At 41.9% G+C, this 25,026-nt stretch overlaps 1 protein-coding gene across 2 annotated transcripts in view; it reads left to right on the top strand.

Annotated features, from left to right (window-relative positions):
* plekhh2 (pleckstrin homology domain containing, family H (with MyTH4 domain) member 2) overlaps positions 1–25,026 on the top strand; it is a 48,386-nt gene that overhangs the window by 8,723 nt on the left and 14,637 nt on the right. For both annotated transcript variants that reach the window (XM_034224969.1, XM_034224973.1), the window contains 14 exons: positions 11,772–11,834; positions 13,219–13,368; positions 18,896–18,979; positions 19,075–19,156; positions 19,349–19,534; positions 20,499–21,316; positions 21,954–22,029; positions 22,108–22,202; positions 22,637–22,796; positions 22,893–23,029; positions 23,263–23,376; positions 23,785–23,871; positions 23,978–24,136; positions 24,764–24,844. In XM_034224969.1, the coding sequence (XP_034080860.1) occupies positions 11,772–11,834; positions 13,219–13,368; positions 18,896–18,979; positions 19,075–19,156; positions 19,349–19,534; positions 20,499–21,316; positions 21,954–22,029; positions 22,108–22,202; positions 22,637–22,796; positions 22,893–23,029; positions 23,263–23,376; positions 23,785–23,871; positions 23,978–24,136; positions 24,764–24,844 (2,292 nt within the window). The remainder of the gene's footprint in view (positions 1–11,771; positions 11,835–13,218; positions 13,369–18,895; positions 18,980–19,074; positions 19,157–19,348; positions 19,535–20,498; positions 21,317–21,953; positions 22,030–22,107; positions 22,203–22,636; positions 22,797–22,892; positions 23,030–23,262; positions 23,377–23,784; positions 23,872–23,977; positions 24,137–24,763; positions 24,845–25,026) is intronic.

Here is a 25,026-nt window from a genome sequence, read left to right as displayed (position 1 = left end):
ACCCTCTCTCTTTCCCTCCGTGTGCAAATCCCTAAAATGGGGGTACAACGGAGCTGATCCAGCACCTCTTTTCACCCTCTGTCTGAAACCAGAGCCCAGTCTGCTCTGATTGGTTAGCTGGCCAGCTCTGTTTTGATTGATCAACTTCTTAGAGATGTCCTGCCCCTTAGCAAATCACGTACAATATATTGGAGCGCTAGCTATGATGTCCCTATATGATTTAAAATGTGCAGATCATTTCCATGCGCAAAAACCTGAATAACACACTATAGGAATGGAAAAACTAAAAAAAGCTTAAAAGGGCCTCTTTAATAAAAAGAGACTGGAGTACTTCTTGGCCGCTTTCACACCAAGTACTTTGCCGTACTTATAGTCCATGGGCCCATACCTGGATTTCCACTTATCGGTACCACCCAAAGTGGCACATTTTAGTGAAGTGTTTTCAAGTGGCATATATCTATAGATGATATTTTGGTATGATAGACATTCCAGAGTGGTAGCTTAGTCATAGAAATCAATCAGCTATTGAATACAATGACCCGAAGCGCCAAATTCGAAGGCGTAAAATGTGGCTTGAATGTACATATAACTCAAATACCAACATGAAGTCAACCATTTAATGGCTAATGGCATTGTTCTTATGGTGTTGTTTAGTTAGACAGGTCATTCTAAAGTAACTTGGACAATATTTTAGCCAAATAAAATTATTATTACTTGAAAAAAAAAACATAAAACATGGAACTGCATAACATAGTTACATGTACATGTCTGTAGTGTCTAGCTTTGACCAGCCAACTAGACAACCAGTTTTACAAGTAGAACTCCTTCACAAGGTCAAGAAATATTCATGGGGGCAAGTCTAGTTTGATTTACTTACATATTTACCCAGTACTTGAGTATACATCAGTTTATACTCATCGACAGTGACTTGCCATGCACTTCATGGGTACTATACATTCATCTGAAGTTGTACCGGTATGACTATAAAGTCCAGACCATTGCCTAAACAAAACATTGTCAGTTCTCTTCATCATCAGTGTCAGACTCGTCCAGTTCCACTGCGACTTCGTCCTCATCTTCACTTCTCTGGTTGGTGCATGTCTGCAGTTTGCACATGTCCGTGCACTTCAGTTGGTTCTCCAGGCACACACAGGCTGAAATTTTGCAGATATGTGCACACTTGCAGGACATCAGCTGCAATACTGCATCAGGTGCCGGTGATCCCTGCATCCATTCTATTTCCAGACTGCCATCGTCACCTGTAGTCCAGCCACAGCCCTTGGTGTCTCACAAGACAGCGTCGCCAAATCACGGTCTGATAGTTCGCGCGGAGGACGTGCATGTGCAAGCAATCCTTGCATGGTGGCAGTTGGCTGGATTCCACCTCTCCCCGTTGTGCACAGAAGAGTTGGTAGCGGAGTTCATTGACATCAGAGGTGGTGGATGAGGATGCATACAACCGGCAAACAAAGTCCTGCATCTTATCAAATAGGTCAGCAGATACATCCCATGCTTCACCAAGACGCTTGAAGGCCTCCTGGTAGGTCTCATTCTCCTTCAGATGCTTCAGTGCACTTAACTATCTATGTATCGTGTACGATTCTGTGTACCACACTTCTGATACAGAGGGCAGGCCATCGTCTTGCTGAAGCAAAGGCACAGTATCAGCACATCAGTGTCTTCAGCTGTGATGATTATGGACCCATAACCATCACCTGAAGCATGTCTGGCATGAAGTAGCATGCGCGTATCAGCTTCTTCTTGGGTTGATCTCAGATCTTGGATTTCATGCCAGTGATCCTTGGTAGCATGCCTCGCCACAGGTCACGTACAGCGACTTGTCCTGGAGCCTCTCTCCAGTAAAGATGCTTCTGCACTTCCTATGGTAGGTGACAGGTGGTATGATATCATCTGGCAAGTCCTTTGCGATGTCTAAGATCGGTGCATGCTGTCTGATTTCTGCTGCTCTCAGCAGGGTTTTCCAGGAACCAATGTCTTTTGGTGATACCAGGGTTGAGTCTTCATCTTGAGATGTGCAATGGATGAGGCACTCCAGGCGTGGCCGCTTTGGTGCCGTGCCGCTGGGTCCTGCCTCTGGGACTGAAATATTAACTTAATCTTAACTATACATCTTTACTAAAAATGTATGTCTACATACCGGTACATCAGACGCAGTGTCCGATAACATGTAAAATGGCAATAACATGCGGCCCCAATAACATTATCTGAAAAGCAACAAAATTAGCTTCTTCCCCAAAAATCTGAAAATATATTCCAAATAGAACATACAAAGCTTATATAATATTCATTCAGGCAAGTTTCATTACCATTTTCCACATAGCAGGGACAAACACAGAACATACCGCCAAACTTTGTAAGTGACAAAATGCGTTATTTGATCAATAATGGGGTAGCATGTAACTCCGCTAAGCTACTCAGTTGGAAAGTCTATCATGGCTTAATGTACTTATATGGACCCTATGAACAAAATGGTACCACAAATGTTTTGCCACCTCGGGTGGTACAGATATTTGGTCTGGCCCATGGACTATTAGTACCCCAGAGCACTAAGTACCAATCGCGTTCACACCGGAATAAGTTCCCTGAGGGAAGATTACGCAAATGAGCCGCTGACGTCACTTCGTCTTCTTCTGGTTTGGGTTTACTGGCAGGCCGCAAACCACTTCACGGCGTATACTGCCACCTAAAGTCCCTGGCCGGAAGTCCTCGGAGTTGTGGACTGGCTTCAGTAGAAACTGCTTGGACTCCCAGCAGCTTCTACTGAGCCTTCCGAGTAAATCGCCAGAACGCCGACACCTCCTCATCTCCACCGCTCCCATGTTTTTTTGTGTGTTGCCATAAGTTATTCTCTCTCCGTTGGTGTGCGGGGCTAATGCTAATGCTAATAATGCTAATGCCACAAATACAATGGCGGCTTCACAAAACCTTTCAGAGTTTTACGGGGCGTGGCTTGCAATTCGCCCAGCCAATAGAAATTGGTACTTTTTTGGTACCACCTCTAGCAGGCACTAAAAAGAGCCGCGTTCACACCGCGTACTTTGCAGTACTTAGTGCCCCGGCACTTATTACCCCGGCACTTATTACCCCAGGGCACTAAATACCAATCGTGTTCAGACCGGAGTACTTTTCCCTGAGGGAAGATTACGCAAATGAGCCGCTGACGTCACTTCGTCTTCTTCTGCTTTGGGTTTACTGGCAGGCTGCAAACAACTTCACGGCGTATACTGCCACCCGAAGTCCCCGGCCGGAAGTCCCCGGAGTTGGGGACTGGCTTCAGTAGAAGCTGCTGGGACTCCCAGCAGCTTCTACTGAAGCCTTCCGAGTAAATCGCCAGAGCGCCGACACCTCCTCATCACTCCACCGCTCCCATGTTTTTTTTTGTGTTGCCATAAGTTATTCTCTCTCCGTTGGTGCGCGGGACTAATGCTAATAATGCTAATGCCACAAATACAATGGCGGCTTCACAAAAATGTTCAGAGTTTTACGGGGCGTGGTTTGCAATTCGCCCAGCCAATCAGAACTGGGGCACTTTTTCCCCCCAGGATAGTACCTCTCCAGCAGGCACTAAAAATGGGGGTAAAAGTTCCCGGCACTAAGTACTCTTTTTGGTGTGAATGCAACATAAGGGGTACTAACGGAACTAAAGGGGAAAAGTACGGGGAAAAGTAATCCGGTGTGAACGCGGCTAATGGGGGTAAAAGTTCCCGGCACTAAGTACTCTTTTTGGTGTGAACGCGACATAAGGGGTACTAACGGAACTAAACGGGAAAAGTACGGAGGAAAAGTACTCCGGTGCCTCTTGAGATGGCTCCCAAAACTCGTAAAAAACATTCAAACTGACTTAAAAAACTGAACCTAATCCATTGTTCAAGTTGTAAACTTTTTTAATTTTATATACACACCGGTGTCATCGATCTCCTTACCTAAACATAACCATTAAACCAATCACATACTTAAATGTTCATGTTTATCATACTGCTTAATATCAATATATTTTCTTCATTCATTTATCTAGCAATAACCTTTACCTCTTGTGTTGTGATGGCTCTAATATCTAAGTTGTTTGTAAGTCACAGAACACTTCTTCTAATGTGCCTGGTTCCTTGGCTGGGTTAGTGTAAGGCGAATCTGGGTAGGCAAATAGTTAAAGTCCAAGAAAGCCTGTATGAGTGGATGAAGGGGGGATGAGGAGAGAAAAAAATGAAGGCTGTGTGTAAAGATTGAGCTGCCCATGGGAGGAAATACCCAGTTTGGTAAACAGTAGGCCCTCTGCGTGTGTGTGTTGCTCAAGAATTGAGTTAGCAAGTTGACGCAGTCAGTTATACTGTGTCCACGTGTTTGTATGAAGGTCAGGTCAAATTAATTTATGAACTGGGTTTTTAACTTGACTTTGCACAAAAATGAGAACTGGCATAGTGTGTGTGGGTGAAGCTTTTTGGGAGGGACGTTAGTTTTGGCCTGCGGGGCCTCCAGCTGTAACAGTAGGCTACACATCTCATGAAGGAGACAAAGAGCCCAAGTGTGTTCATTTTCTGTCAGAGTCCTGCCTTCAGACTAACATGCACACTGATCGTTTTGATTATTTCTCTCTGCCTCTTAACCGCAACTTTACAAAGAACGTATCAGCATTTGAAATGATGTAAAATGCAAATGAGGTGGAGTTCTAGGAGTATTTTAAACTACAGGATTGTGTATGTGGGATTGGCTCAATGTAAACCACTATACAGGTTGTCATAATGAAGGAACATGTCACCTAGTTCCAGGATGTGACTCAACACTCAATGTGTTTGTATTTGTTTCCAGGCATCAATGGAGCTCTGTGGCACATAGAAATAAGATGAAATTACTCTTTGGACACACACACACACAATTCTTAATATTAGTAGCATCAATTATTTTTTGTTTGAGATATTTTTGTTGGATTTCTCTTGTTTATTTATGGATTTCATGTTATTTAATTTAATTTGAATGAAATACCCTCTAAAAACCTTATCTAACATGCTAACCTACCATTATTAGTCGATTAACCAAAGAGACTGTAGCCCATTGCTGTTATTTGTGGTCCAAACTATACTCAAAAAAACGTTACAAGCCTGTTGAACCTTATCGTAACATTATCGTAGCGTTGTCATACGTGTTAGCTTGGTGGCTGGCATGAGCCACTAGTCATACTGTAGTAGCATATCATCGTGATACTGTCAATCATAAGTGTGCAATACAAACAGAAGAGCTAGACTCCTTCCTCACTCTTCACATACGTTAACATAATAGTGTTCCCCTAGAAGTTGTACTGTTGCATTAAAGGGTATATGCTTTTTTATTATATCATAACTTAGTACTTTTTTTAACATAATGTAACATTAATCCAGCCATTAAGCTGCTCTTTCCTGCTGTAATGATGCAAATTTCCCCTCTGTGGGACTAATAAAGGTATTCTGATTCTGCTACAAAATGAAGTGCATCATTAAGGCGTTAAATTAAAGAACCGACTCAAGGTCGTATTAACGTATTATAACCTTTGAAAGGGAAACTACTCCCAAACACAGACCAAACAGGGTGAATTGGCACCATTTTATAGTTTGGTCTTTAAATATATATAATTAGTCAACCCCATTAACACATCCAAACGTCTGCTTTTACACCTCTACCTACCTAGTCACCGCCACATAGATGCCAACGGATTACTTTAACTTATTCAGACTTGCCCTCACAGACGTTGACTATCTTCATGTGTGTGCATCCTCATTTGCTTGTGTTTATGTGTTAGTACCCACTGCTATCTGCTTGAATGCCTGCCTTGTTTGTCACAGAAAGCTAGTTTATGAGGTGAGTTTATCCGTCTATTTGTCTCCAGTTTCCATTTTATTGGTCCGAAATAACAATTATAACATTATAAATGTAGTGTAAGAGTGTTGGATAGCATATGTGCGTGAGATGAAGTTCTAAATGTAACTATATTTGGTCAGCCTTTTTGGTATAAAACCTGTAGGTCAGCTCTGTGAGTCGTAGTGTCTACAGAAAGAGGCTTTGTGAGCTGGCTGTGGATGGAGCGATGGGGGGGGTGGATGGAGTTCAGGGGGAGGTTGGCCACAAAGCGCCAGACGCCAGTTGTGGAATTTCAGGAATGGAAGTTGAGCTGGAGTTTGGATCTGAAGAGAGAATTTACTGCAGAGGTGATAGAGCGTTTTACGAAGGTTACAGAGGCTGAGGGAGAGGCGAGGGGGTTACGGCCACGCGTGTGTGTGTTTGGGAGGTAGCAGCAATACTTATATTTTTTGTACATTAGGGGCTGTAAATCATAAAATCACCATCATGTAAAAAGTGATACTCAACCAATGCGCCAATAGGGTGCCAAGTGGCACACACCCACCATTTTTTATTTACAAAGAACACTGGAAATGTCTATGTCCATAAGAAGTAAATTAGGGGGCAAAGAGTGCATAGAAAGCATCACAATAGTGCATTTTTCAGATCTTAGAAATGCCCCACATCAGTTCATTTAAAACTGAATAATTCTAAAGAAAGCTAAATTATGGGCCTTTTAATATTTAGTTATTCTAATTTATACATATTATCGTTTTCAGCTGTGTTAGTTTATCTTTTTTTTCAACAGGATTACGGAAAAACTGCTTACCGAAATAGTTTTTAACAAATCCGAGTTACTAGGTTGGAGGGGTTGGCTTCAATTGAATTCACATGTTTAAACATTGCAGCATACGCCATTTGTGCTACATTCATGTGGTGTCGGAATATCCGACAAATGTAAAAAATGTATTACAAAATTAAGTGAAGACATAAGACTTTTGAAAAATAACGTTTACAAAGATTTCTACATTTCCAGGACAGATATCTGGCATTTACAAAACGTACACATTTCTTTTGGTCCTACCCTTTTTACTAGAAGTAACTCCATAGTAATGTGACTTAGTAGTGTTTTAGAAGTGGAAAAGGACTTACAGCCAACACACAAATGTCATATGTCGTTGCCAACTATTTCGTTTCCACAGTGGTTCTGTTAAATGCACTGAAATAAACAAATTAGCACTCCTAATGAGTTAAAGTAGCTGCCGTTCTGTTCCATAACCAAACTTTGTGTAAACTACCGTGAAGAGTGATAACTACTAAGCTGCAGCTGGTGGAGACTGGCATGGCTGTGGTCCAGCTTTCCCCTGCTGCTGTTAATTCCAAAATACCAGTAGAAGTGAACCCAGCGCCGTCCAAAAGCAGCCACACCCTGCCAGAGCCACTCACTATTTCCACTGCACAGTGTTCTGGACCAGAGTGGAACCAAGGCCGGTACATCACCACTGTTCCAATTGTCATTTAAGTGGAGGATTGGTTCTAGGCCTGGAAATTACTACTGTGGGTTCTTTTTGTCAGTGGAACCTGTGGTATCTTCACATCTGGTTTGGTGATCATATTATGTCCTTTTGTGCTCATTAAAACTGACAAATAAGACAATAATATAGAAACATGCCTAAATTCCCGCGATCGATTTCTTTGGTTACTATCACTTCACTGGTCCTACTTCTTTGTTATAATTACATTACAAATATTAATATATATGTCACAAAAGTGCACCCTTTATATAGATCCTCTGCTGTACCACAAACCACATGTGCCTCTCTCAATACAGATATAGCATGTGGCGGAGGATAGCATGTTAATTACAGGGCATGTATTCTGTATGCTGTAGCTGGAGACGACACACACACAATCTCGCACGCACACCAGACATAACAACATATAAAACCCTATAAACATATGTCTGCAATCACAGAAGTGGAGTTTGTTCTGCTGAACAAAACATGGAAGTATCATAAAAGTGTGCTAGCCAAAAATCGAAATGTTTGCAATACTGCCAAATCCAATCGAAAAAATCCCATTGCTTTTTGTTAAGGGATCCCTTGTAGCGCTAATTTCTTGGTCGGCGTAGAAAGAAAAAAAGGGCATAACTACACCACTCTTTAAAACAAAGATTGATGAGAATGGCACTCATGGAGAGCAGACTGCCAAACTCAACGGTGCATCCATTAGCTCCTCTGATGATCCCATTTCCCGAGTTGGAAAGTCATTCATAATCATAATGCAAACTTTCTTTGTAAAATGTATAATACTGGTCATATTGATTCCAGAGTTGATGATTGTTGAAATTGAACATACATTAATGTGAAGCTGACCGTTGAGCGGCCCAGACCAAGCAAGGAGGCAGAGGCAGATAATTCAAATATAACCCGGTGTGGGCATTTATTCATCGCTGTGGTACAGGATACACAGCCTCAATATTGCTGCCCAGATGAACACAGTCACCAGCCACAAGGATCTCACCCACACTACCAGCCTCTACCAAAAATAAAAGACATGTGCAATATACAAGGCCCGAAGCCGTTAGTCCACAGTGACGAAGTTACCTTCGTCACAATTAAACCAATCAGTATCATATCATTTTAGTTGCATCAATATACTTGTTTTTTTACAAAACATCCAGTGTTTCGGTAGTGACCACAGTATTTTGTTCTCAAGGTTGTATCATATTCCCTCAACCTTATTGCTTAATCTTAACTCATAACATGCCTTATGTTAAAGTGTGAATATTTGAAGCTACTGACCCAGAATCAGCACTTTAGTAACAGGCTGAAATAGAGGGGGATGAGGCTAGAATGGGTGATCTGTTTGGTATTTTGAGCAAAACACTTCATAGACATGTTTTTTATATATCTGAGACCTATAATATATGCCTAACAATAGTATAATAAGAGACCTTTAAAGTAACACACTGATTTTCAGACTTTAAAACACATTTATTTCAAAACAATGGGATTTACCTGCTTACCATTCAATTTTGTCCCTAACGAAACGATCATGTCAATTACCGAAACGTAAACTTATGTTTCGGTAGTGACGATTCTAGCTAAGTTTGAGCATAACTAAAGAATGCTAGCAAGTACATGGCTAGCATACACGTCTTTGAAGATGTTTACACACATAAAAAACTAATAGTTTGCATAAAACCCCGAAAAAGTTTACTTAAAGGTGGGGTAGGTAAGTTTGAGAAACCTGCTCGAGATACACTTTTTGCTATATTCCATGGAATGCTCTTAACATCCCGATAGCAATGAATATCTTAAGTGCGTTGACAAAAAATCCATAAAAAAATATCATCTGTGGAAGCCGTAGTACTGTAAAAAGCATGACCAATCATTTTAGCCGGCCCGGCTAAAATAACTGGATGGCCTACCTACCTGTCAGCCCTTCCATCTGTGCACAAACTTATCTCGTGCCTCATTGGTCATGTGCGCGTTCGTGTGTGTTGGAGGAGGGGCTCTGTAAGGAAGTGGCAGATTTTTTCCGGCTGTGTATTTTCAAATTCTAGCGCACTCGAGCTGGTTTCTCCAAAATTACCTACCCCACCTTTAATTGAAGATAATATGTGTTCGTTAGTGACCATTCTTAAGGTTACACGCCAATTTTCAGATTTTGGAACAGATTTATATCAAAAGTATGGTGGGATATAGCTACTTGCCATTCAGCCATGAGGGACAGGGATGCAGTGTCACTGCCTAGCCCTAGTCAACAATGCAGGGGTGTGGCTAAAAACCAGGCTCAGCCATTGGACTAAAACCCCTGTTTCGGTAGTGACATGAAAACTGGGGATAAGATGTTTTGAGTATAGTTTTTTTATTAAAAAATTAAACCCACTATAAATCTAAATATTCCAACTTCTGTTTGAATGTAATCATAAAGATCTTCTAAATACACCATTCAACAAAATAAAATGTTTTAAGTGTTATTTACAGAAATTGAAATGTAGATGTCAGGGTTGGGGACAGCTACTTCCCAAAGTACCCTATAAATTATGTTTTTGTATATATGAAGCTTATCACTATGAAATGTAATGCCTTATGTTTAAATAGACCATAACATGTTCTTAGTAAATATCTATGTCTGAATACTTAATTGTTTTGTTAAATAGTTTTTCTTGTTGTGGGACCGCACTTTGTACTAATTCGGTACAGAATGCCCCATATACTGTATGTGCACATGGAGCAAAAATATTCTAACCACGATGGTTGCAGAGTTGCTAAGCAGAGAATTCCCATCAAGATTCTGGCATTTTTTTTTCACAAAGCCACTGAGGTTTGAGAAGAGTCTGATCATGCTGATTCCACCACTTTCAGCTGAGGAATTTCGGAGGAATGTTGCTCATAAAGTCATCTCTCCCTTCAACTCCCTCAGGGTTTTTCATCCTTGTGTGTGTGCGCTTCCAGTCCATCCACATGTGTGTATCCAGACTGTGACCTTTTGGTGTTGCAGCAGCTTTTAACACACTCATACCAGGTTCCACAGGCTCTGCTCTGATCTTAGCAAACAAAGAGCTGGCTGTACCTTTTTAGAAGTGACCTCATTATTATTATTATTATTATTATTATTATTATTATTATGTAGCTGGTTAAAGGTGCTATAGCAGCTATATGTAGCACTTCTGCAGGAATAAAACTGCCTTATCAATTCTGAGATATAAGTAACTGTGTTGTAAACATACCGAAACATTGCCAAAAAGAATTGGCAGCCTAATCTTGGCATTGAAGTCTGCAATACATTTCACAGTTAGTGCTAAAGGTTTTGTTTTTTATATAGTAAGTTGTCTTAGAGCACTTACCTTCTGGCACAAAGAGAGCCAAAGGTTTATGTAATTTCCACAAAAATAGCCAATGGAATGAATCTGTTAAAAATATATATTCCAAATGGTTACAGATCATTGTAGTGACACAGAAGAGGAAAAGGAGCCATTACATTTGAGAAATACCCAAGAAAGACAGCATGTTAATGAACCAAAATAATTGATTTTGTTATATTATAGAGTAAATCCAAATATAAAGCGAATACATGGATGACATTTTACTTTTGTCTGCACCGGAAGAACTTGTGGTTTCCAAATAATGAGAAAAATAACTTTTTGATTTGCAAAATCAAAAATGCCACTTCAAATCAGAACAACAACTGGGAAACAAATATCAATTTTTTTATTTAATCTCAACAAAAAAAATTCAACACATTGTCTTTGTAGCATCCATGTAGTTTCCACCTGAATACTTAAAGCGCATAAATAAACAAAATGTGGAAGAATGACTTCCAAAGTCCAAGAAAGAGACCATCCAAGGTGCTCATGAATGCACCATGGGCCTTGGCGGAGCTCTGCTTTCTCCAAGTGCTATTCTAGTTGACAACATTACATTATTTCCATGTAGCTAACAATAGTAAAAAATACCAGAAATTAAATACAAATGAGCAGCTACAAATTAAAGTAATTAGATACGGATTTCATCTGAAGAACAAATCCATGTATGTGCATAGGACTTTGAGTATGCCTATTGTGATTCTAACCCTTCTGAGCAATGGATGCCCAATGAACAGCTGCAAAGCATCTGTTCCTTTGCAACAGATTTGCATTATCTGGAGCTCATTCAGCTTCAGCATGCAGCACTTGCTTTGTCTTTATTTGGTGCTGTTGTGCTTGACTCAGGATTTACATGGAATATTTTCCTTCTGATGTGAAGCTGAGGGGAAATAACAAACAGTTTCTGATCAGATGCTGCAGGAAGTGTTAATGTGTATGTGCTGGTATAGGATGAAATATTTATTATATCAGTTTTAAGATCAAAAGAGAAAGATAATAGAAGAATAAAATATTCAAACAAAAATACCGCAAATGAGGAATGAAAACTAATATTGTGCTCTTCCTTTCCCAGATTCAACAGTTGGAGACGCAGGTGATCGATGCGGAAAAACGGGCCTTCACCGCTCACCAGCAGGTAAGGATCCGTTCAAAAGTGTGTATACCTCTCCTGGGCTGATGGGTTTTGTAGGCCCCCTATTTAAACAACAAATCAAAGTCATTTATAGCCTCGGCAGGCTCTGTGATCACACTTCTCCACTCTGCTCTATGGCGTCTGGTCCTCTCCTCCAGATGAGTGACGTATCGGGCCTCCCTCATGTATTTGTCCGATTGCCGTTGGCTCCTCTCCACGTAGCAAGTCCTCGTTGTCCTCTCCATCTCCTCCAACAGATAATGTCCTCCTTCCTGTCTGTTTTTCCTCTCCCGCCAATCCATCGCTATCAGAACCAGACGGCCTACTTGGCTCCGAGGCCCCGCGGCCGGCACCGCTGCCGCTCGGTACAGAACTCATCTGTCCTTCCTCCTCATCCTGGCCTACAGGCTAAAAATAACCTGTAAGCTTCGGCATTTTTTGTAGCTGCTTGTCTCGAAACTCCTTTTCCTTCAACAATTTCCTTTTCCGAGCGCCACTCTCAAACTTTTTCTTCTCCGACATTTTCTCCTTAACAACCTTCTTCTGTCACTCAATCAGTCGCAATTTGAATAAGTCACATGTGAAACATATTCTCATTCTGATTGGCTGTTAAGTGGTGCCCACTGACTGTTACGGAGTCATCATTTTTGAGAAAAATCTCTGGAATCCATCGATCTGATTGATTAGCGGAGCAAATGATCAAAATACTAAGGAAGGAAGATATTTTCGTTTGGATTACTGGTCTGGGGGAAGCTCGCGAGTGTGTGTGTATACGTGTGTGTTTGTGTATTTTTGCGTTTGTGTGTATTGTGTTTGTTTCCCGGGGAAAACACTCACGAGAAACACTGGCTGTTGTTATGCCTGCTGTGACGTTAAGTTACTCCGTTCTCCACTTGTAATTATGCCGTTACAAGCTTCAAAGTTGTATTTATCATCTGAATTTGCCGAAACAAGTTTAATATTCTGAAAGCCAAGACTTTGTTTATTTGAAACCAGATGAAAACAAACTGTAATGGACCCTGCCGTGTTATCTATGATTACTATACGCCTTACATTCATAATTTCAGCGGAGGGAGGAGAACAGCAGAGTGGCGAGGGAGAGCTGTCTTCTTCCCTTTACAAGCTTCAAAAATGTATTTATCGTGTGATTTTGGAAATAAAAGTTTCATATTCTGAAAGCCAAGACTATATTTATATAAAAATGTTTTAAAACATCCGAAATAAAAAAAAAATTGATTTTTTTTTTTTTTTTTATTGGTTCATGATAGGCCCCCAATTTCCGTAGGCCCCTGGACTTCAGCCCAGGTCAGCCCGTGCATTAAGGCGGCCCTGAGTGTGTGTATAATGCGTACACATGTGTATTTACAGTGTGAACATGTACTTTCAGGTGCAGTGGATGGAGGAGAAGCTGAAGGCTCCAGACAGTCAGTCCGGAGACTCGGAGGTGCGTTTGTTCCAGCGGTGCCAGGAGCTGCAGGCCGTGGTGCAAGAGAAGGAGGACGCCATCGCACAGCTGGAGCAGCAGCTGGAGGAGCAGGTAACACTCATCACATGGAGAGCTTCTTCATAGCAACAGCCAGGGGATTTTTTTGTAACAGTTTTTAAAGGTGCCAAATAATGTAGACTGACGGCCCGTCTACACTACAGGCATCAAAAAATCTTGAAGCTGGGCGTGTCTGAAGCTTGGCGATTTTTTGCGAGCAACACGACCAACAACCAATCACATGAATCTCCCGCCCCCGACATACAAAGCAATAGCAATGTTAAAACGAAGTAAACTGGATATAAAATCCCCAAACAGGCGAAAACCTACCAGTTTCACCCACTGTCTCTGCCACCTCCCTCCATGCCTGGTTCCTCCGGTTGTATCCCGGTAAATAGTTCTGGTCGGAAAGAACCGGGTGATTTGCTACCCGTAATTTCTCGTTTGGAATATGAGGAAATGAACTGCGGTCTGGCTCTCCCAGTTTGCACGCGGTTTGATTGGCTAGCGCTTGTACTGGCGGGAATTGCAAAAACGGGATTTGATTGGCTGACGCCAGCTTCGAGCAAGCATCGAGCCTCAAAAGTTGAACATTGTTCAACTTTTGACGCCGATAGACGCTCGCGATGCTTGCAACGCCTTGCCATGCTACCCACAATGCAGTTCGGCGAAGTTTGAAAATATCCTACGTCACCCCATTCGAAGCGTTGAAAGCATTTTTTTACGCCTGTAGTGTAGACGGGCCGTAAGGAAGATACAGGCATGCAGTCAGTCGACACAGCAAGCAGAAAACATAACAAACTCTCAGTCCCTTGTAAAAAGCTTTCTTATAATCCCTAAATAAGAACATTGAAAATGCAAAAAGAGCAACCTACATTCTTAGTTTTAAATTCTACTAATAATCATGATCACAGGTTTAAGTTCAAAGCCACTACAAATACAGGCGCCCCCTGTGGACAAAAGTGATAGAGTTTCCCATAGCGTTAGCTAGCTTTGTTGCCGTAAATTCATTTAAAGGTGGGGCAGGTAAGTTTGAGAAACAGGCTCGAGATACACTTGTTATATTCCATGGAATGCTCGTAACTACGACGGAGTATTAGGGCCACACTTAGAAAAAAAAAAACAGAGAGATTCCGATAATAAAGTAGTAATAATACGAGAATAAAGTCGTAACATTACGAGAATAAAGTCATAATTACGAGAATAAAGTCGTAACGTTACGAGAATAAAGTCATAATTACGAGAATAAAATCGTAATGTTACGAGAATAAAGTCATAATTACGAGAATAAAGTCGTAATGTTACGAGAATAAAGTCATAATTACGAGAATAAAGTCGTAATGTTACGAGAATAAAGTCATAATTACGAGAATAAAGTAGTAATAATACGAGAATAAAGTCATAGTTACGAGAATAAAGTCGTAACATTACGAGAATAAAGTCATAATTACGAGAATAAAGTCGTAATGTTACGAGAATAAAGTAATAATTACGAGATTAAAGTCGTCGTTTCATAAGTGACTTGAGAAGCGGACTTGGAGGAGAGTGTCTCCTTTCTGCAGGAAGAAATGGCTGGTTCTGGCCGACTACATTACATTACATTGTATTTAGCTGACGCTTTTATCCAAAGCGACTTACAATAAGTGCATTCGACCAACAAGATACAAACTTGAAGAAAACAGAATCATATAAGTACATCAGGTTTCATAGAGCTAAAACATTTCAAGTGCTACTCAACTGGCTTTAGATAAGCCAGTCCTTTATTAGTATAAGTGCTTTGTTAGCAATTCTTTGTAAGTAATTATATCGCTCGAAGTGCAGTTCGAAAGAGATGAGTTTTCAGTCTGCGGCGGAAGATGTGTAAGCTTTCTGCTGTCCTGATTTCAATGGGGAGCTCATTCCGATTCCACTACAAGGCTATCGTTCGACTCCTTCTGGATCCAAAGCCTTGATTACAAGTCTCATCGTTTCTTGTGAAACAACAAATCCCCTTTGAACAGCTCGTAGATGTAAACAACGATAGCCTTGTAGTCGGCCAGAACCAGCCATTTCCTCCTGCAGAAAAGAGACAATCTCCTCCAAGTCCGTTTGGTTCTTTCTTCAAAATAATAGACATAGTTTCTTGCACAACTGTTGGCGCAGCAGCCATTACCAGCAAAGGTCTAGATAGCCTTGGACTAATACTACGGAGGAATAAAAGATGCCACACACTTGCATTGTAGTTCACATGACACTGACTGAGTTCTTCAAGTGAGCCAGCAATGATCCCTTTATTAGAACCAGCTGTGTGATTGACAGATTGACAGATATGATGTCAGCATAAGAGCATTCAAGAGATGAATCGTTATCATAGCCTACAAAAATACCCTTTTCAGATCTTGAATCCAACTTTTTCTTGTTTTGCTTATAAGCATAGCATGGTGACCCAAATGTTCTCATTTTTGAAAGGTTAGGCTTCTTTCCTGTCAACATGTGGAGTCTGTCCTACACGTTTGTTGTAACACATATTTCGAATGACAGCAGCAGTCATAACTGCATATGTCCACAACTCTTTTGGTAGGTTACTCTCTCAATTAGCATGCATCTTGCCATTTCAAACAATGTTCTCCAATTTCTCTCAGCTGTCCCATTTTGATGGGGTGAATAAGAAGCTGAGGTCTCATGTCTGATGGCATTTCTACTTAGCAATGACTGAAATTTACCAGAAGTATACTCAGTACCATTATCAGATCTAATGCATTTGATTTTTCCATAAGGTGAAACTTCAGCAATGTACTTCTCAGTAGCCTCAACTGTGTCACTCTTAGATTTAAAAAAATTAAAAAAAACTGCTCCTGAATAGTCATCAGTAAATGCTAATGTGTATCTGAACCCATCTTTAGCTGTAGGATCTATAGGTCCAGACAAATCTGTGTGTACAAGCTGCAGTGCAGCCTTTGCCCTTTCATCTGGCTCTCTGCTCCTGCTCTGAGCAAATTTCCCTTTTGTGCACACTTCACATGTCAAATTAGATGTATCAGTTTTGCCTTTAATTGTCATACCCTCTGTGACTTTTTGCAATTTCAACACATCTTTGTAGTTACAGTGACCAAGAATTTCGTGCCATGTTTTGATATCATAACACCCATGACATTCATCAACATTTTCATCCTTAACTGTGTTTAAATAAAACAATCTATCATACACCGTAATATCAAATGTCGTACCGTTCTCGTGAATGAGCTTGTTCTGTCCTTCTTTGAATACGACCGTGGCTCCATTGGTCGTCGCTGCTTTGACCGAGAAAATGTCTTGGGGAAAGGATGGGACGTACAGCGCCCCCGTCAGCATCGTCTCCACCTCTCGACCCGTATTGTCTTTCAGCCCAACTTTGGCTGCACCTCTCTTCAGCGCTATGCCAGAGGCCCTCACTCCATCAGCCAACTCCAGGACATGTTTTCGTGGCTCGAAACTCTCATCAAAGTCTTTGAATGTGTTCATGTCAGTCGCTATGTAGCACCGGTGTCGACCATAAGCCCTCTTTGCTTCAGTCCATCGCCCGAGTCGCTGTCCACCTGTCGTTCGCGGGCCTTGAAGGCGAATGTGTGGTGGTGGTCGTGGTCCTCTTCATCCATGGCCTGTTTTACGTTGTCTCGTCGTCCTCTCCGCCTGCAGTTTGCATCTCTGTGCGTGGAACTCCTGCAAAAACGGCACCACTGTCTCTGTTGTTCCCCGTGACCAGCAGCCTTGCACTCGCGGGCCCTGTGACCCTTCTGGCCGCAAGTATAACAGGTCAGCAGCTTCACATCAAAGTCTTTGCCTCTTACTTTCATCACGCTGTCATTAACTGAGCTCTCGTAGCTCCTCAGCTTGGTCTTGAACTCGACAAAGGTGATCTTCTCATCACTTTGTGTAGTGTGGATAGAAAACGGCTTAAATGACGCTGGCAGCCCCTTCAGAATCATAGCTATCAATAAACCGTCACTCAAAATCTCTTCTGCATTCCTCAGTGCTGTGATAGCAGTCTCTGCTCGTATAATATAGTCTGTGATGCTTTCATTAGCATATTTCTGGAGAGACGTAAGCTCTGTATACAAGCTGATCACACGCAGTTTTCCTGTACCTGCGTAGTGATCCCTCAGAATCTTCAACGCCTTTCTCCCATCGTCCGCTGCATCTCTCATGACCAGAGACAAACTTGTATCGTCCAACAATTGAATAAATTCAGCGTAGACTTCTTCATTTTTATCAGCGTCTTCTGCGGCTCTTACCGCTGCTCCTTCTGCGTCCTCTTTGCCTCCGCCACTGTCAGGCTCTTTCAATATGGTGCTTTTCAGCCCTTGTAGACGCAGAAACTTTGTTTCCCACAACTCATAGTTTTTCTCATCTCCGTCAAAGCACAAACGATTCCATCGGTTTCCAAAATCCTTTCTGGGCCCATAACCTGTTGGCGCAGCAGCCATTACCAGCAAATGTCTAGATAGCCTTGGACTAATACTACGGAGGAATAAAAGACGCCACACACTTGCATTGTAGTTCACATGACACTGACTGAGTTCTTCAAGTGAGCCAGCAATGATCCCTTTATTAGAACCAGCTGTGTGATTGACAGATTGACAGATATGACGTCAGCATAAGAGCATTTAAGAGATGAATCGTTCACAACAGTTCAACAACAACCTTTTCAAAGTTCTAATACTTATGATAATCTGATGCTGATGTGCTAACAGATTAAGTATTTAGTTATTTGAGAAACCTAAACTAAAGTACTGCTTCACAAGATGCTCCACATTCCTCATTGTATTGCAGGACGTTGCTGTTGTCTCCTTCTCAAGTCACTTATGAAACTACGATTTTAATCTCGTAAAATTACGAAATTAAAGTCGTAATGTTACGAGAATAAAGTCATACGACTTTATTCTCGTAACATTACGACTTTATTCTCGTAATATTACGACTTTATTCTCGTAACTATGACTTTATTCTCGTATTATTACGACTTTATTCTCTTAACTATGACTTTATTCTCGTATTATTACGACTTTATTCTCGAAATCTCTGGCCTTAATACTCCGTCGTACTTAACATCCCGATAGCAATGAACATTTTAAGTGCTTTGACAAAAAATCCATAAAAAAATGTCATCTGTGGAAGCCGTAGTACTCGGTAGTTCTGTAAAAAGCACGACCAATCATTTTAGCCGGCCCGGCTAAAGTAACTGGATGGCCTACCTGCCTGTCAGCCTTCCATCCGTGCACAAATGTATCTCGTGCCCTCATTGGTCATGTGCGCGTTCGTGTGTGTTGGAGGAGGGGCTCTGTGAGGAAGTGGAAGATTTTTTCCGGCTGTGTATTTTCAAATTCTAGCGTACTCGAGCTGGTTTCTCCAAAATTACCTACCCCACCTTTAATGTCAGTTTTTGGGTTTAATTTGGCATTTCCCACTATTTAATCTGCATTAACACAATCCATTTGCTTGAAATACCATGAGTGACTTTTATGTTCTCTCTTCAAAGTCTCTCTACCCATTGTTTGTGTCTCAAATATTCTGAGTACCAAGGTCAACTCATGATTTTGCCTCCTTTCCTATATTTCCGAAACAGAAACAGATCCGACTTCAGGACTCCAAAACAGTGGAGGAGAAAGCAGCCAGAATCAAGGAATGGGTGATGCTGAAGTTATCAGAGGTAAATTAAATTATAGCTTTAGATATAAAGTTGGATGGAAAAGTGGCAACATGTGTGTTGGGATGTGCTTTTATGTTGAAAGATATTTTTTTCAGTTTGAGGTGGAGAACGCTGCGCTAAGAGAAACCAACAAGCAACAGGAGGCTCAGATTCTGGAGTTACAGAAACAAGTGCAGGGTAAGAGCCTTTTCTGTCCTGTTGGAATATATCTAATCTAGCTTGATAACACCTTCATGATGACACTATGGCAAGTATCAAGTGCATGCATGTGCATACACACACACACACACACACACACACACACACACACACACACACACACACACATGTTTGCATACTAATACTGTTGAAACATGTTTGTGTGTGCAGCCTTTGAGCAGAAGTGTGGTGCGGGAAGAGGAGTCCTATGCAGACAAGGGGAGGCCCAGCGGCTCAGCAGCCTGACGTTCGGCTGTTTCCAGGTGAGGGGGAAGAGCCCCCAGGTCCTTACTGGACCAGCACCCTGCCAGAGGACCCTCAGCACCCAGGGAGAGGCTGAGGACATAGAAGAAAACGGTAAGTCCCTGCAGATTCACAGAACGAGATGAGCAATAGTAGGCACTTATAGAGGATTAACGAAGAGACTCAGAAGACTTTTTTAGCCATTTGGTTACATTCATGGTGTCTTGGGCAATTGTTCCCACAACCATACTATTTGACCGCTGACTTTAATTAATTACTGGTAGTTGTTGGTCTTATTTGACTAGAGAAACAGAGCATTCATGGACAAATAAACACCTTTCCTTCCATGAACTTTATTTAAAAATTGGACGTATTCATAAGGTTTTGAAGACTCAAGTTCTCTATCTTATTTTTTAGAGCCAAAAGTAACACAAAGGGCCTAGATTAATACAACTGACTGCGGAACAATACATTTTGAAATGCCCAACAAATGGTTTTAAGATGAAAACACAACCTAGCAACGACAGGTTACCTCTCACAAGGTAGCCATGAATCATTCACTGCTTTATCACTTACTTTATCTACAGTATCTTACTCTGAATGAGACCAGCTATAATACAAATAATTGAAAAACATACAAAGAAAATGTTATATACAGTGATAAATGAAGTGAGAAGGCAGGTCATTTTTCCTAGACTTCTATACAACTGGACTTTTTTCTCAATAGTTTTAGTACATTGTCGTACATGATTTTGTTATTGGTGTAATAGTTTGTATTTACAAAGACTGCAGCATAAGATCTTAGAGGCTGTGAAGGGTTATTAAATAATTAGTAATGTAGGCCGGTCCCAAACCATTAAGAACCTCATAAACAAGTAGAAAATAACTTTAAAATCAATAATGAAAGGCAAAGATATACAGAGCAAATTAAGTTTAGATTTAATCATGTATGTGAATTCTGCTATAAGACGTTTACTTATTATAAATCAACACTGAGGGGGTTTCATGATCCCCACCTTAATTAAAACAAATATTCTTAACAGTTATTAGATATATTTCCTCGTGTTTGCTTTGACAGAGATTAGCGGTGAGCAGGCAGCCTCCTCAGGGACAAACGGTGACATCCAGACCCCTGACCCCACCGGACATCTGGGGGACGAGAGTGCGTCTGAGAGCCTGGGAGATCCCGCTCGTGGCCCCGAGTCCCGCTGCGTTTCCTCCGTGCTCTCCAGCGCCGTCTCAGAGGGGGGAGGGGGGGGCTTGGGCGGTGTGGAGTTCAGCCGCCCCGGCAGTGAGACCTACCTGACTGCCTCGGACGACAGCAGCTCTCTGTTCGACGATGACATGCAGCGCGCCGAGCGGCCCCGCTTCAGCCTGCTGGGGTCCTCGGATGGGCCCCTGGGAGGGTGTAAGGAGGAGGAGGAGGGGGGCAAACTGGAAGACTACACCTCTGAGGAGCTAAACAAACGCTTTCAATCACAGAGACTCGACTCCTCATCGTCTTCCAGCGAGCCCAACACCCCCAGCCCCATCCTCACGCCCGCCCTCACCCCCAAACGTCCAAACCCGCCTCAGGACCCGAGGGACAACCCTGCCTCCCCCAAACAGCCCCGCCTGCGGACCCCGGCAGGATTCGGGCTGATGAACGTAGCTCTGGCTAAGAAACACCTGAGCCAGCCCCCCATCAGCAGTGAGGCCGCACACGGACACACGCGTAACGCCCTCAGCATGCTGCGCCCCCTCCGCCCGCAGGAAACAGACCTCGACCAGGAACAGGAGGTCGGCATGGAGACCGGAAGGGACATGCCTGGTCCTCCTGAATCAGAGGTCATCACAGGGCAGGACAGTGACAGCTCCGTGCCCCCCACACCCCCGCTACACAGGCTGCCCTCCTGGGTAAGATCATCTAAAGCCTATTTCCCACTTCACGCAAAAAAACACTAACCCACATTAACATATTCAATGTACACATGCAAACACATTTCATTTAATGTCAACAGAAACAAAATCTTAGTCATCCATTCTTCCAATGTAAACTTTCTGGTTTTAGATATAAAAAATGATAATCAACATTATACTATTTACTATCCCAGCTTCCTGTTAGTGGATACTGCAGTGTTTACTGACAATATCTATCGCATCATTTTCAAAGGTTCTCCCGCATTTAAAAAAAAGTAATTATTATTATTTTGGTGAATAGGATATTATGTTTTATTTGATCTCATTATGGGTTATAAAAGTGTACACCAGTATTAAGCTCTTTAATGAAAATGAATTAGTTGTGCGAAAGTTGTTCCATTCGTGGGTCTTTATTACGTTTTTGATCAGGCTAGGTTCAAATCTAGTAAACATGTTCAGAAAATAATATTATTATTAGGGGCTACATGGTTTTCATCACATGCCTGTCATTTCAGGTCGATGCGCTACTATTTGTATTTCTAGTACTCACAGTGCCATCTGCTGCAGCCCCTGTAGAAGTGTCAGTGTTTCTTTTTGACTATTGACCGTTAATCCTGCCAGTTTCCGTCCACAGGAGAGTCGTATATATGCTGTGGCCAAGTCAGGGATCCGGCTGTCTGAGACTTCCTGCACAGACCCTGCTAGCAAAGGTAAGATGGGGGGGGGAGACGTGCACCTTCTCGCTCAAACTCAGACTCTGGCTAACTGATCTGTGATCTGTGTTGCAGACCACTCACTCAAGTCCTCCTATCCTGCCTTTGTAATGTACACCTCCCTCATCTACAGAAACATGACTACTCCAGTGTATACGACTCTGAAGGGGGTGAGTCCAGCTTTACATCAAGATAAGACTGTAATGCATTCAGCGAACATTTAGGCATTATATCTGACCTAAACCTAATCTAAACCTTAACCCCAATTTATATACATCTTACAGCAGGGAAATTTACAATTTGACAGTGAAGGGACAGTGCAGATAAAATGCAAAATAAGTTGAGTAGAGCAGTAGAGTAATATATGATATAAAGAGACAAGCACACATTAATACAATCAAATCAAGTACACATCTATGGTTAAAAAAAGTAGTTGCATTTAAAAAAAGAAATCAATGAAATAGCAGCCAGTTACAATATTAATAGCTTGTAAATATTGCACTCAGCACAGTTTTCTCTCAACAGTGGTGTTACAGTCTGCGTAGTGAGGTTAAGATTTTGATATACAGTATTATAGCTTGATCGCTGCCCCACCGTCCTGCAGAAAGCCACCCTGCTGAGCAGCAGTCCGTTCTCAGACGAGTCGTCCAGCTCCGAGGAGTCGTCCAGCTCCGGAGAGGAGGACGCCTCCATCTGCAGCTCTCACACCTCCTCCAGCTCCCGCAAGGACAGCAGCCCCGGCAGCCCGCGCTCGCTCAAGAGAGGTACGGACCACACACACATGCTGGAAGCTTGTTTAATACTTTCACTCTGGGAATAGTACCATCTCATCAACTTGTTCACTTTTTCCTTTCCTCCAGCTGTGTCCATGTCTTCCATGACATCAGAGAGCGACTACGCCATCCCCCCTGACGCCTACTCCACCGACACAGAGTGCTCTGAACCGGAGCAGAAACTCCCCAAGACCTGCTCCACAGTCAGTGACAACGGCAAGAGTGTGAGTCCCTCAGAAATATCTTAAATTAAGATTTCAAGCTCCTTTGGTAACATGCAATAACACACTACCAGGTTCTACCAGGTTTCTTCGACAATAAAGTATTTTATTATATATATTTGGCAACGTCCTTTTAATGAATTTTTTTCATTTTTAAATTAGTGGAAATTGCGGCAGGTAGTTTGTATTGTACTTGACTGTACTACATCAAACTGAACAGTGTTGTGTCTCTGTAGGAACCAATGGAGAAGTCCGGCTACCTGTTAAAAATGGTGAAGACGTGGAAGAAGACTTGGAAGAGACGCTGGTTTGTCCTCAAAGACGGAGAGCTGCTCTACTACAACTCACCTGTGGGTTTCTTACCACAATTATTGTCAAAGTCATATTATTTGAATCTAAGTGCTTTTTTTTCTTAAATGTTGTTTTTTTTGTTTACTTAAGTACGTGTATGTTCATCATTACTCCACTGCATTCATCTCTATGGTATAGCTTCAAATAGTTGTTATTAAATGTGGTTTGATTAGTATAAATCCATTGTGTAGTTGACAGATGATTTGTATTCACCGAGCTAAGTGGATATACGCTGTTGCCCTTAAAGTTTGAATAAAACACGTTTGACCTCTTCTCATGATTGTGTGTGTAAATAGGAATAGAAACAGCAATATGTCTCAAAACTAAATTATTCCAACTTTATGGGCAACCGTGTATGTCTGTATTTCTTCAATGTGCCGCTGTAAAACTCTATTCCTCTCTCATAGAGTGATGTGATCAGGAAACGTCAGGGTCAGATCGAGGTCAACGCCACCAGCAGCATCGCCCGTGGTGACGGTAAACAAGTCCTCCAGGTATGTTTGTCCACTATGGAAAATCTACTCCAAATCCCAACTCAATTAAAACAGATTCCATTCCTCGTCCTCACCCCTCCACGGGGGTCTGTCCTGTGTCCTGCAGGTGGTGACAGGTAAGCGTGTGTACTACCTGAAGGCGGACTCCCCCAACCTGCTGGAGGAGTGGCTGCGGGTGCTGCAGAGCGTGCTCCGGCTGAAGGCTGCCAGTCCTCTCTTCACTCAGCCCGACATCCGGCCCGGCATGAAGGGACTGCTCATCAAGGTACCATGACCTCAAAATTAGACTTCAAATCTCTTCATATAATGCATGTATAGCAGAGATGTTGACTTGAGTCACATGATTTCAAATCACACATTGGACTTTAAACTTCACTTGATAAACTCAAAGAAATACATGAATCTCCACTTTACACTGAGGACTTGCCAAGTCATTTAGACTTGATCCTTTCCATTTGAAAATACTTGATACCTTCGCCGAAGCCCAATACTTACAGAGTATGTTATTTAAACAGTTTGCCATCAATCAATTCATCTCCCTTGATTTCCTTCACTCCTTCATCGCTAAATCAACACTCAGTTTGTTTAAATGAGTCAAAAGCGTCCAATCAAGAGGCAGGAAAGAACCATGGCAACTTTTCCAAAAACACAATATGCAGAAATTGGTGAAGAGCGCAATATGACTTGTTTAGGACTTGCTCATGATACGTTTTGGACTTCAATCAAGACCTGCCTGTCTACACTTAAGATAATCTAGATTTGGGACTTTAATCTGGCCTTGAATGCAAAGACTTGCAAAACAATGATTTTGATCACTTCTGATTTCCCCCATATCTTTCATATCAGGTTGTCAGTGTGCTGTGATTAGTGACATTAGTTTGCTCCATTGCAGGTGAAGCACGGCTACTCCAAGCGGGTTTGGTGTGCTCTGATTGGAAAAACCTTGTACTACTTCCGCAGCCAAGAGGACAAGGTATGATTCAACATGAAATCTCTGTACGGGATGTAGAGACAAAGCTGTAACGCTCGTCAGGGTCATATTTTTGAGGTTTTCCATAAGTGGTTGGACAAAAAAATCTATATTAAATTGTAAATGACTCAGCAGAAAGGAGCTTCATCATTATAGGACAAAAGGTGGTCCCTGTTATTTCAGTG

Source organism: Gymnodraco acuticeps, unplaced genomic scaffold (genome assembly GCF_902827175.1).
Source record: "Gymnodraco acuticeps unplaced genomic scaffold, fGymAcu1.1, whole genome shotgun sequence".
NCBI lineage: Eukaryota > Metazoa > Chordata > Actinopteri > Perciformes > Bathydraconidae > Gymnodraco > Gymnodraco acuticeps.
The sequence above is the reverse complement of the archived record's forward strand: the minus strand, read 5'-3'. Positions and strand labels throughout refer to the sequence as shown.